At 37.3% G+C, this 14553-nt stretch overlaps 2 protein-coding genes and 1 pseudogene across 2 annotated transcripts in view; 2 read left to right on the forward strand and 1 right to left on the reverse strand.

Moving 5' to 3' along the window:
* LOC147865846 (putative UPF0481 protein At3g02645) overlaps positions 1-14553 on the reverse strand; it is a 47389-nt gene that overhangs the window by 4300 nt on the left and 28536 nt on the right. The window lies entirely within an intron of this gene.
* Positions 5665-6795, forward strand: LOC147865847 (cytochrome P450 716B2-like; annotated as a pseudogene).
* On the forward strand, positions 10296-12136 carry LOC147865848 (putative UPF0481 protein At3g02645). Its single transcript, XM_087317477.1, has one exon. The coding sequence runs from the start codon at positions 10542-10544 to the stop codon at positions 11931-11933; it is 1392 nt and encodes a 463-aa protein (XP_087173603.1). The 5' UTR covers positions 10296-10541; the 3' UTR covers positions 11934-12136.

Below are 14553 nucleotides of genomic sequence, written 5' to 3' on the forward strand. Positions count from 1 at the left end.
TACAAAACATATAATGATACCATCTAGTGGAGGGTAAGATAAGACAGAAAAGGTATTTCCCCCCATTATGTCATGATTGAAACCAAACTCCACCTCTGGAGGAAACTATGATATCAAGTGTTATGCCCCAAAATAACTTGAATGAATGAATAACGGTGATTTTGACCGTTAGCATGATAAAGGCTTTTCTTCAAACTCACGAATGTTTCCTCATCCTCATCATCAATGGTGAGAAACGAAATGAACGAATTGACCTTAGATTGTTCCTACTAAGGCCAATTTGTTTATGGTCTAAAAAGCAAATGATTTGTAAACTAACCAATAAAGACAAATACAACTCTTTCTTGTGTGTGTGTATCAATCATGAGCATCCATCTGATGTGTGAGCAAAGCCAAAAGAGAATGCCTAAAGTATCTTGCTTCTATATTGTTTCTTGCGCTTTATGTAGTTTAAAGGAACAAAGACAACAAAACTTCATGGAAATTCAATGCATTATTGTTAGGAGAACGTGCTAAATTATGCTTTCTTTCAAGTCCTTTATGTTAGTTTCTCCATAATTGGTTTTGAACACCATTGGTTTGTTCTTGCTGGCAAGAGTCCTAGTATAATTTAGGAATTCCTAAATATAAATTCTTAAGTCTAATATAATGCTAAATCAAGGAATATCCAACACCCTGGAAAAACCTAAATGCATTACAGTACATGATGTATTTCTTATGAAGAACATGGTTATTATTGTTAATGTCATGCAGTTATTCTAAATATCCAAAGAGAGTCACTGCAATTATTTATATATATGTCTAGATATAATGTATGTGTGACCTCACTCTCTCAACAAACATACATTCTCGTTTTCATGGATAGAACATACATACAAATTATAAATATATGTAGATATAATGTATTGTGTTCTTTCTCATAGGCTTCCATCTACGTTGTCAACTTCCATTTCTTCAATATTTTGCCCTCAAATTCACGTTCCTACTATGATACCAAGTGCTATGCCCAAAAATCATGAGTAGACTTATATAAAAAAAAGAACATGTGAATGGAGTAGTTATGAACCATTCAATACTTCAACCTATACATCTTGGATTTAAAGGTGATTAACTATGTTCTTTGGTTTTTCAAGAGAACCACTTTTCACATTCGTGGTTGTAAAGTCAACAACAATGCTTCCTCTTTCCCCATCAATCATCTTGCCAGATTACCACCAAATTCCTGTACATACAATAACAAATTAAGTCAAGTTTCCTCCTCTCCTCATGAGCTTATTCTTCGGCCCCCACACCATCATCACTCGTCCTTATCAAAAAACCTAAAAACTGCATCATTAAGTCGTCATCAACCATCTCACCTAATACCACCAAATTCCTGCACATAAACAATAAAACGTGTCTAAATTCTGTATCTCCTCATGAGAATGTGCTTCGACCTCCACACCATCACCACTCATCCTTATCCAAAACATAAATTCTACGTCAGTAAGTCCACATCATCCATCTCTCCAAATACCACCAAAATCCTGCACATACAACAATACATGAGTCTTTTTTCCTCATCCCCTCATGAGAGTATGTTTCGGCACTCACACCCTCATCACTCATCCTTATCCAAAAACATACATTTTGCTTCATCAAGTCCACATCAACTTCTCGCAGATTACTGCACAAACTTGTACATACAAACATCTAAACGAGTCTAGTCTTCTGAATAGATTGTGCTTCAACCCCCACACCACCAACACTCATCCTTATAAAAAACATGCATTTTGCTTCCTCAAGTCCAAATCAAACTTCTCTCTGATTACCACCACAATCCTATACATACAAACAACTTAGTTTTCGAAAGAGACTATGCTTCAGTCCCCACACCGCCATCACTCATCTTTATCAAAGACAAGAATTGTGCTTCAATAATCCACATCAACCATCTCACTCTCGCTAATTTACCACCAAAAATCGTGTACCAAAAAAAACAAAATGACACTACTTTCCTCGTCTCTCATAAAATTATGTTACAACCCTCAACACCATCATCACTCCTCCTTATCCAAATTTAGAAATTGCTTCAATTTCCGCATCCACCATCTCGCCCTTGTCAATCCATAGAACTACCCAAATCCCATCCACCTCTTTTATGTTCTTCCTGTCAACCTGTAAGATAAAGAGAAAAGAAGAAACTATATACCTCACAATTATGTTTGAAATAAGAAAGGACTAGGGGTCGGGAGTAGCCAGCGTGGTGGAACATAATTCCAGCGATCTTCACATGACTCACCCAACGAGAGAGGTATTGGCCACCATATTTCACGGATTTTTTGCCTTTTCTTATGCACCTTTTCCGGTGTTCCTTTAATACTATCATACTCTCCCTTAATTGTGTGTACCAAGTTGTCCCACAACATCTTAATCATATCCACCACATTGTACTCGATGCCTTCATATTTCTTGCTACAACGACACTTCCACCACACCCATAAAGCATTACCTGAAACAATATTCCAAACAAAAGAATTTCTAAAAAATTTACCACCAAGAACGTTAGGAAGAACTGCTTCAATTGTATTCTCCAACACACGTAATGCTTCCGTGCAGTGCTCCGCCTCATACAAAGATACTGCTCATCCAAAGTCCCCCAGAAAACAACCCCCCATGTAAAAATTGTTCCCTTCTATTTACAAGAAAACATCGTCAATGTTCTTCCCCAATATTGTCGAGCTACACTACAAGTCGAAAACAAATGTTTCAAAATTTCCTCCTATACTTGGCAACACACCCAACGACGATCATCGACTTGTCCTTATAAATGAACACCTATAGGTAAAGCATAATGTCAATGCATTATATATTTATAGCTAGATAGATAGAATCATAATGTATGTGTGAACTATCGCTCTCGACAATAAATACAAACATTATCTTTTTCGTTGACGGAACATGGAAATAAGAAATCTACTTAGAACTACCCAATTAGGAAACGCCCCCAAACCGTCAGTTATTTTTGTACTTATTTCCTCTCAAACGACCACAACATGTAAATAATCGTCCCCTTTTTTCTAAGATTGTTCATGTTAATTTGAGACCTAAATTCTAAGCCAATTTCATAATACAATGTCTAAATGTGTTGTGATAAACCCTTATGTTTGCAAATGTGTTGTGTTTACTATGATTAATCCACATAGAGCCACACACTAAACAACTAACAACTTTGCCTCAACTTTCCCACCCATCACGGGAAAAAAGAAAAACTTTATCTCTAACATCGAGATCAAGCTCGCCAACAAGAGTCTAGAATCCAGGCTTTATAAATTAAAGAAGGGCTGAGAACATGTGTAGAGGAATCTATAATAGGAAATGGCATGATTCTGCTCTCTCTCTCTCTGTCTCTCTCTCTCTCTCTCTTCCCCCTTATCATAGATAGATAAATAGCTTAGAATATAGACTTCCTTATTATCTGAGAGCAGGATTAACTCATACTTGACCTAATTCTACAAAAACAGTATCAAAGTTAGTGCCCCAAAGAAGAAGAAGAAGAGGAGGAGGAGGAGGAGGAGTTCAGGGATGGGTGCAAGATTTAGCAAGGAAACCAGAAATAGGATTTCAAAGAATAGGGCAAAAAAAGAAAAGATTATGCACCCGCCTTGCAACTTGATCAATGGATAGAATACATGAGGACAGCTGAACACACACCTGAATGTGATTACAATTTCATGATTTTGAAGCGTCCTCAACATTTATTTGAAGTGAAGGGAGAGTCATATAAGCCTAAATTAGTGACCATCGATCCATTCTATCAAACTCTTGTGAGGTACCCTATCGATAGATGTTAAGGCCCTTTGCTTGAGCCAATTCATGCAAAGACATAGGATATCAGGTATGCGAGAGCTCAAGAAAAAAAATCATCCCTGCGGACGAAGAATTTAAGAAAATCTATACTGAAATGCCAACGAAAAAGTTAGACTTCCTAAAACTTCTGGTTATTGTCGATACAGTCTTCATTCATGAATTCTTGCTCTTTCAGTGGAATCCCAAACCCTCAGAAGGTTCATACTTCTCCAAGTTCTACATCAATGACCATACACACACCGCCTGTGCTTTGAAGAGACTTGTTGTTCATAGGCAACCAGATTACCATGGTATTTCTACAAAAGATTGGACTAGAAAATCCTAACACTCACCATTTCCTATTGCCTCATCTAAAGAACACCGTCAAGACTTTTTTCGTGTCACTCTAGCCATAATATGCATAGCCAGTAATTACACAATAGCTCAACCTAAAGGAGGAGCACGGGCAAGTAATATCCAACAATTTTATTTTCAGAATTATTTCCACACTAAATTTGGTTGGCAATTTGTACATAAATGTGACGAATGAACTACATGAATTTTAACTGTTTGTGCCTTGGACGTTGTAGCATGTCAGGACAATAACATGTTCGTTAGAGTATTTGATCTCGTCTATTTATGATTGGCATGCTGGTATATTTATCATTGATGAATGGCTATAATGAACTTGCTCATATCACAACATAGAATGGGTGTGTGGTTTTACAAGATCCTCAATATTGGGGTATTCAATCTACAACAGAGAAAAGATGTATCCTACTACAACCAAAAAGATAAAGATTTAGTTTCAAAATCAGATTTAATTTAAGAAAATCACACAAACCATAAGGTAGACAGAGTGATTGCTGAACTTCAATAACTTTTATAGAAATAAATCACCATATTGTATATAAGCTTGCAGAAGTTGTTGGATCGTTGGAAATCTTCACAATTATCCTCTAGGATTGCCCTAACCCAACGATGTCCTTATCATGTCATCACATATTGATTAATTAATTCAATACACAAAAAATCTGGAAGACCATCATACAATCAGATTCCACATATAGATATTCTCAAATTTAAATCAATCAGTCTTGACTCTTGGTACATTCATGAGACTGAAATTAGAGCATGACATTCTTTTGGTCTTTGTAATTTCTAGTCGTAGTATTAAAAGTTGCAAACTATAAAAAAAGACAAAATGTCAAAAGTATAGAAAGTTGGAACTATAAAAGCCAGCATCGGGCACTGGAGTGGCCCACAAGGAATCTATATCAGAAATAATAATTTTCTGAAATTTTTGGGACCCTTAGATGGCTGCTTCAGTTTCTCCCATTTTCTGAGCCGACGACAAGACCAGATCCCACCATTATTGGTTTAGGCCACTATTGTTTCGTTCTTTTACTCTTCTGTATGTAATTCCTAAGCCTACATTTTTAAGTCTAATAGAAATATTAGAATTAAGGTGTATCCAAGACCTTAGAAAAACGTACAGCGATTGCAATCCATCATGTCTTATGCAAAAACATGATTATCAGTGTTCATGTAATTAATAGTAGAATCATGATGTGAATGAGCGTTTCATAACGTGAAAAAGAAAGAACTTTCCCATCACTGAATAAAGAAGAACTTTATCTCTAAAATCGAGATCAAGCTCGCCTAAATGAGAACCCAATCCAGGCTGTATAAATAAATTAAAGAATGGCACAGAACATGCGTTGAGGAACCTCTTACATCCACAAAGCTTTACAAAATAAGGAGTTCACTTTACTATGTATGCGATCATAGAGTTAATTGGACTCTCAGCTCATCAACACCCATGATATGAACCTTGGAGGGATGTGGACAACTTGGGCTGTATGGTTTGGCTAGGGTGCATAAAATGATGAAGTAGAAGGGGAAGAGGACCATGCTTCTTGGTGCCACTTCTACTGGCGAAGTCTTATAACTTCACAACAGGACAGGAGGAGAACTAGGAATGATGAAGCTTGGGCTATGGTGAACTTTATCTCTGAGGAGCTCATCATCAGGGTTATTCTGTCACTACTACTTCTCATAGCAGGGTTACACCAGATATGGAGATCTTCAATCAAGACGGATAAACACCAGCATGAGATGCAGCTTCCATTACCCCTGAGCCGCATCCGCCTTCCCTCAAATCGGAGAAAACCAAGAGCTTTATAGAGCAAACTTGCAAGGGATCTATGTGGAAATTCATGGATGACCGCATCTCCACCTATGGAGAGACATTCAAGACGAGCCTAGTCAGTTTCCCAATGGTAGTTCTTGCTAGCCCTTTGGGCAACAAGGCAGCCTTCTGTAATGTCCATGTCTTTTTTCCCCCAAGCATTCTCTCTGTTCTCAGGACCGAATCCATCATTGGACATGTCGGAGCTCACGCAGCTCCGATTCGGAAGGCTCTTATGATGTTCTTGCGACCTGAATCTTTGCAAAGATACACTAGCTGAGTCGATCTCATCCTCGTCAGGTTCATTAGGGAGCATTTTGAAGGAAAATCCGAGCTCATTCTGGGGCCCGTCATGAAGAAACTCACATTATCTATAGCTTTTGTGAGGTTCTGCTTGGCTTACCAGACATAAAAGAGCAGGATAGGCTCTTTCTTCACTTCGATACGATGGTGAAAGGCATGACCTAAATACCGATCAACATTCCTGGAAGGAGATATAATAAAGCACTTGCAGAATCTGATGTGATAAGAAAGCAGTTACAGATCTGGATCGATGAGAGAAAAAGAGATATAGATTCTGAGCATTCAGACATCCTCTCCGGTGTTCTTGCATATACAGACAAGTATGGAAAAACGTTATCTGATGAAGGACAACATGATGCTCTTGCTCTTTGCAGGCCATGATTCCATTTCTGTCGTAGCCACCATGACCTGCAAATATCCCGAAATAATGGATGAGGTTTACAGAGGTTTGTGTCCCCCCACTCATTCTCAATTCTTTCTTGATCAGTGCACATAAAGCCTTATGATTTGTATATATGTGCTCCATTTTTCTTTTTTCCATATGTTTTCATTACAAATTTTAGGTCATAATATATATTATAGACTATAGTCAATCCAATCAAACATGTCAATCCAATCCAACTTTCAGATGGTTTACCATGCACGTTTGATTGAATCATTCTCGAATGCGAATGCACGTATGCCACGTATGGTTCATTCTATGGAACTTGTAAGCATTGGTTAACCAAGGAATCATCTCATCCTTTCCCAATTAAAATGAAGTATGTTCTATATGAGTCTTATGACCCAATCATGATGTACTCATTAATCGCATTGCGAACATAATGTTAGGATGTACCCCAACATAGATAGAGTGTTCATACAATTGATAGCCAAAAATTTACACAAGAGCTCAACCTAAAAGGATGGGAACTGGAAAGTAATATGCACCAATGGGAGCCAACCAATCCATGAGTTTCCGCATGAATACCTTGGCACAAAATGGCAAATGGGGATGACAACCCCGTTCCAATATTTTCCACCACTTTGCATTTGACTATCATACATTCCTCACCTTTTATTACCAACTGATTCCCAATTCAAAGATATTACTATCATATAACAATCACGAAGAAACATGTAAATTCAATTTGTAATGAATTACAAAATTAATGGTTCCTAGGTGGTACCCACTACAAGGAACATAGCGTTGTAATCTATTTTAGATTGACAATATAGTCATACGTTTTATGGTTTACCCATAGACGTTTCATTTATGTCTATTCTCATTGTCAAATCTCATGTTCAAACAAAAGAAGAGTCTAGTTCCTTCAAACCATACCCAAAAGAGAATACCTATATAAATCATATGAAAAAAAGAATATATAGGCAATAGGAAATAACATATGTATGTAAAACCCATCGTATGTAAAACCCATGGCGTTATCCCCCACTTTTTCCTGAATGTTCCTTCCAAATAAACTATGGATTTTCTCCTAGTAAATTTACAAGAGGATTCTCTTATTTTTATACTTATTGGCTCTCAAATTACTACCTTATGACAATAACACTAAATTTTGACAAGATAAAAGGTTCCTTATGTGGTGGATAAAGGAATTACTTCCATATTGTGGCTCACACATTTAACGTTTTTCAATGTTGTTAGAATGTCTTATTTCGTCTCATCGTAGTTGTCACAATGTCCTAATGCAAATGTGAGCATGAAACATCAAATTGTAGAGAAACAAGAACATGTTATTGACAAAATAGAATACTTTCCATGCTTGAGTCTTCTTGTATTCCACCAAAACATGTTAACATCGATACAAAAAGTCTTCCATCCTTGCAATACCAATGTACGATGACGTGGGAAAAAAGTAGAGGCTTGTGCTTTACAAACTAAGCCTTTTTCATGCTCTCAACCATATCCATCGCTAATATTAAATGCAAGCGAAAAATTAAACTACAAATTTTATGCGTGTGTATATACTTCCAAGACTTATTGGGTTTTCGGGAATTTTTTATATTCTCACACGTTTGCAAATTTCTCTTGTTGCGAGAACAAGGAATATTTAAGTGACCACGACAGAGCTTCTTGTGCCAATTGCTAATACATTGTTGTCATCGATGTGAAAGAAAACATGAACGAATGAATAATGGTGACATTCTATGTTACCATGACAAAATCTTTTCATTGAATGCATGAATGTTTCCACATCCTCATCGGCAATGGTGATAGACCAAATCATGGAATTGATCTTATCCTGCCTATACTTATGAGGCTCCAATTTGTTTGTTTGTTTGTTTACGGTCTAAGAAATGAATGATTTGTAAACCAACCAATAAATTAGACGAAGACAACTCTTTCTTGCATGTATTTGACAGTCTAAAGTGTCGTGCTACAATATTATTTCTTTGTGCGTTGAGTACTAGTATAAGGGAACAAACATAACAACACGTTGACATGTTGACACGTTGACACGTTGACATGTCATGATACTCTATGTGCCCATTAGATGGTATAAAGTGTCGTGCTGCAACATTATTTATTTGTGCGTTGAGTACTAGTATAAGGGAGCAAATATAACAACACGTTGACACATCATGATACTCTATGTGCCCATTAGACGGTCTAAAGTGTCGTGCAACAATATTACTTATTTGTGCGTTGAGTACTAGTATAAGGGAACAAACATAACAACACGTTGACACATCATGATATTCTATGTACCCATTAGACGGTCTAAAGTGTCGTGCAACAATATTATTTCTTTGTGCGTTGAGTACTAGTATAAGGGAACAAACATAACAACACGTTGACACGGTTTGATACGTTGACATGATCTCTAAATGCTAATCTAAACATAGTCAACGCATTATATACACACACATATATATATATAGTATAAAGGAATCAAAATAGCAAAAGTTTCAATACCTTTAAAGGAAGTCAATGCTATACATGCATATTGTGAGCCGATTGGAGGGATAGATAGATGGAAGCAAAACAGAATCAGAAGCACAAAAAGACAATTAAGCACCTACCTATACTCACATAACACTTAAGAAGAAAGTATTTGAAGAAGAAAAAACAATAACAAAGTTCTATATCTTTCAGTAAAAACAGAGCAATTATTATGTAAATTTTCTGTTATTAATTTCTAGTTTGGAAACATCGGCTTCCTCCTCTCACAAAAAATGTGTGAGCTGATTTGATTTGACTGACGGAATATTGCCCTAGTGACAGCACAGGGGAAATCAATGCGTCCATTCACAGGAAATGGAAACAAATGCTTCTAATCAAATGTATTTCTTAGTGTTAGCTTGTGGTGCGTCAAAATCAGAAACCAAAATGTCTCTAAATTTTTATTCTTTGGTGTATTACATACATCTCTCAAACAATTATGTCTACGATAACTATTAAGTTGAGGATTCAATTCGTTTGCTTTCTCTCAAGTCATTTTGGATGTCTTTTTGCTTCACCATTTTATAGGCTTTGGATCTCATTTAATACTGAATAACAGTTACCTTGGAATGAACCATCTAAAATCTCGAACCTTGGAATGAACCATCTAAAATCTCTAACAACTATCAACAACTTTATAGATCAAGAGTCCAAAAATCTCAATTGTCACAATATAGTGAAGCAAATCAGCTCATAGCCTTAACACTTGAGTCAATTCGCCCTATTTTTTGTCAATTTGAGACCAAACTCTAATCCAATTACGTATACGTTATGAAAATTTATGTGATCAGTACTTGTGCTTTTCAAATATGTCAAATACTATCATTAATCCAACAGAGACCGGTGCAACCAAATTTAACAAATTCGCCTCAATAAAAAAGGAAAGCTTTTGTCTCTAAAATGGAGGTCAACAAGAATGGCACGGATCACATATTCAGAAAAGTCACTGCCCATCCACAAATCCCACGAGGTTTCTGAAATCATAGAAGAATTGACTGAAAATCGGAATGTAATATTTTGCTTTCTGTGTATAAAATGGCATGATTGTGGTCTCTCTCTTTATCTCTCCATATATATATATATGATTCTGGCATTCTTATCTCCCTCCCTCTCTCTTTCGCACACACATTTTTCTCTCTATCTATTCTTATCTCCTGCTGCAAGAAAAGACTAGGAAATCAAGAAAGCATCAGGTTTGTGCCCATAGAAGGAAGGAAGTCTGAAGAAGCTTCAGTTTAAGAAAATCTCAACAAGGAAATCAAGCTTCCACATCAAATGTATCAATTTGAATCCTCTCCTGAAGAAGAGAATTGGAGAAAATACATGAAGATAAGGATCAATGAGATCTATACTAATGCGGATACGCCCGTGTACGCGGAGATCTCGAAGCCTCCAAAAGCATTAGCGGATGTCAAGCCCGAGTCATATCGGCCTCAGATCCTGACCATCGGACCGTTGCATGAAATGCTTAGCGGGAGATCTTCTCTTTATGATTGTAAGGCACTTTGTGTGAATAAATTCATCAAAGGACATGAGATATCAGATGTGGAAGAGCTCATGAAACGCCTCTTCTATGACCCTTCTGATCTTCACAATCATTATTCAGGCCTTCCCAATTACAGTTCCGAGTCCCTCCAGCTTTTGGTGACTGTGGATACCATCTTCTTTCGGGAATTCTTGCTGTTTCTTCAGACTGACTGGGATTCCACACTGGAGGAACACACCCAGTTCGAAACAATCTGCAACAATGGCATCACATTAAACGAAGTAGTGAGAGACTTGTTCGTGATGGGCAACCAGATTCCCATCTCATTTCTAGCGAAGCTGATTGAAGCGTTTCCGAAGAAAGTCGAACTTGAACTGGATGAACTCCAGGAAGGATTGCTGTATGCTGTTGAAATGACTGATCCATTCTATATCAGCAAGAATTTGTCCAGCGCAGAAAGTTTTGAAACTCCCGAGTTTGTGAATTGCACTCATCTACTAGATTGCCTATATGTTTGGGTAGTCAGGGAACAATTACAAAAGAATGAGGGTAAAGCCATCAATACATGTACATTGCCACGACTATGGAATCATTTCGCGACAGAAGAAGCATCTCACAAGATGACCATATATCGCGATCGCCTGCCAACAGCGTCTCAGCTCTCTAAAGCCGGCATCTGGTTCAAGGCGATTGAAGGTTCCATATCAGTGATGAACTATGACAAGAGTAGCCTGCGGTTCGATCTTCCACGGATTGTGGTGTATGACAAGACAGAGGATGTGCTGAGGAACCTGCTTGCCCATGAACAGACCTCCACATATAATGGTGAGTTCACTAAGTATGCAGTCATCATGGACTCGCTCATCGACACACCCGAGGATGTAGCAATCTTGATGAAGGCGCAAGTGATCGAGAATCACTTGGGGAGTGATGAGAAGTTGGTCAAGATGTGGAACGACATGGGCACCAACATCAACATTCGAGAATGTGAGAGATGGGAGAACTTGATAGTAGATGTACTGCACCACTACGAGAGTCCTTGGCGTCCCATGTATGTGGAGTTTCGAGAAAAGTATTTCTCTCGGCCATGGCTAACAATTTCGCTCCTAGTGGCATTTCTACTGCTCCTATTCTCATTAGTGCAGACAGGGTATACTGTCGCAGGCTATTACCAATTTTAGCCCTAAATTCACCACCGAACCTTAATCAAACCTTGAGGTCAAAATAACGATGCTTTGTTATTTCTGTTATTTCCCATTCATTTGGGATCTCATTGTACTTTAGTTCTGTTATTTTTTAACTTGGAAGATTGTGATTCTTGGAAGATGTAGTAGTTGTTATAGAAGTTAAATTAAAATCAGAAGGAATAAGAGTAGATGTTTAATCATGGTAGTTGTAATCCCATATTGTACTTACAATATATAATTGGTGATTAGTGTATTATCGAGTATCTCATTAAACAAGAAATGATCTCATCCTTTCCCAACTAAACTGAAGTACATTTTGTATGAGTCTCAATCACATACGCATTGATCGACCACTTGTTAGGATACAATGCATTGCCAAAATGTAGACAAGCGCTCAACCTAAAACGATGGATGTTGATAAGTAATATGCAGCAAGTGTATTTGCTGAAAATGGAAGTCTTCATGTCTCCAAGATTACTCTAACCATCAGCACATTTGTGTTCCACCTTTTCTATTAATTGACAGCCATGAAGGTCGGAAGTGCAAAGGTCAAATCTTGCCCAAATCATCCCCGGCCATTGATTGGCACAGCATTGCACCAGATTCATGGAGAGCCATCAACATCTATGTTGCATCTAACAAACATAGTTTAAGCTCATAGATTGTGGTTACGCATTGTATGGATACTATTGGGCATTGTAACATTAATGATTATTGAATGAGATTGACACAAGGTATACTTCATTGGGAATGGACAACACAATATACACTCGTGAGAGATTTCACACATTGTGATTCTGAATCCATTTAGCGATGTCCATTTCCACTTTGAAATTGTTTAATTTTTGAGGAATGCAAACAAATTATGGTTTTCTGGACTGCCTTCATCTGTTTCCTATTGCTCAAATATATTATTCTTTTTAAACTGATTTATGTAGCTCTTCTCTTTTGGGTGTGAATTCAAGGATAAAAAAATAACACTTTGACATTGTAGTTGAACATATAACCTTTTAAAATGTCGTCAGAATATGATGCCTTTTCATCACCATCACAGTGTCATAATGAAAATGTGCCGACAAAATATCAGGTGTTTATCATTCTTGCTTGAAGGTCTCCATAGCTGATATAACCCTGCTCTGGGAAGTAGTAGTGACAGAATAAGCCCAATGATGAGCTCCACAGGGATAAAGCTCACCATTGCAGCCCAAGCTTCGCGATTTCTACTTCTCTTCCTCTCCTGTTGTGAAAGCTTAAGACTTCCCCAATACAAGTGAGCCAAAGAAGCATGGTCTTCTTCCCCTTCTATACTTCATCATTTTATGCACCATAGCCAAACCATAAAGCCCAAGTTGTCCACATCCCTCCATGGTTCATGTCATGGGTGTTGATGAGCTGAGTAAAATCAACTTTATGATCGCATACATAGTAAAGGTAACTCCTTATTGTAAAAGGTTTGTGGATGTAAGGGGTTCGTCAACACATGTTCTGTCCCATTCTTTAATCTATACAGACTGGATTGGATTCTCTTTTACGCGAACTTGATCTGGATTTTCGAGATAAAGTGTTTCTTTTTTCAGTGATAGGAAAGTTGAGGCAAATTTGTTGTTTGTTTAGTGTGTCTCCTCTCTGTCAATTAATGATAGTAAATACAGCGGTAATCACAAACACATTTGCAAATGACAAACACCCATCACATAATTTGCAAAACGTATAGGAAATGCTATTAGATTTAGGTCTGAAATGAAAATGAACAATTTGAGAGAAAGGAGGAGGAATTGACTCCATTATTTACATGGGGTGATTGTTTGAGCGGAAAAAAGGTACAAAAATAAGTGAAATTTGGCGACGTTTGGCGTTCTGGTAGTTTTCGATCCACGCAGCAAACACTAATAAACTGGCTATTACTTGTTGGTTACAAGCTCGAATTAACACTCATAGCATCCAGCATTCACTACTAGGAGTGCCATTATGATTGTCAATGAAAACCCATAAACAACGCTGGGAAACACTAATAGTCATGATGATTCTACTAATTACATGAACAATGATGATCATGTTTTCCATAAAAAACCCGATTTATTGCAATCCATGTAGGTTTTTCTAAGGTCTTGGACATTCCTTGATTCTAATATTTTTATTAGACCTAAAAATGTATGCCTAGGAATTATATGGAGAGAAGTAATAACATCCCAATGGTAAATTATATCATCTCACAATGATAATTCTCAAAAGTCTTGGCATATAGTTGTAAGGCTTGTGAAGGTAGCATATCAGTGATGAAAGTATCACAAGAGCTAACTTGAACTTGATTGTATGCAAAAGAGATAGAGGGAAATAAATAGATGCTTGCAATTTTGAGAAAATTTCCTCCTGCTCTCCATTTCAGCATATATTTATCCCTCACAATTCGTTTCATCATATTCTATTACTCGGTGTAAGTTTTGGTCTTGAAGAATGGATTATGATGGACACACAGATCACCCAATGGGAAGACCCACGTTCAGACAATGATGAGAAGTCGGTATTGTAAGGATCCATATTGACAATGTGATTAATGAGAGTAAATACACTACAGCAATGGCATCAAATCTTTATCATTTTATGACACTGATAC

This window comes from Azolla caroliniana, unplaced genomic scaffold (assembly GCF_043228905.1).
Source record: "Azolla caroliniana isolate FFs.n. ecotype wild unplaced genomic scaffold, voAzoCaro1.0.p SCAF_3, whole genome shotgun sequence".
Taxonomy (NCBI): Eukaryota; Viridiplantae; Streptophyta; class Polypodiopsida; order Salviniales; family Salviniaceae; genus Azolla; species Azolla caroliniana.

Coding starts and splice junctions, on each gene's coding strand:
- LOC147865848 (XM_087317477.1), top strand. CDS start 10,542: ATGTATCAATTTGAATCCTCTCCTGAAGAAGAGAATTGGAGAAAATAC.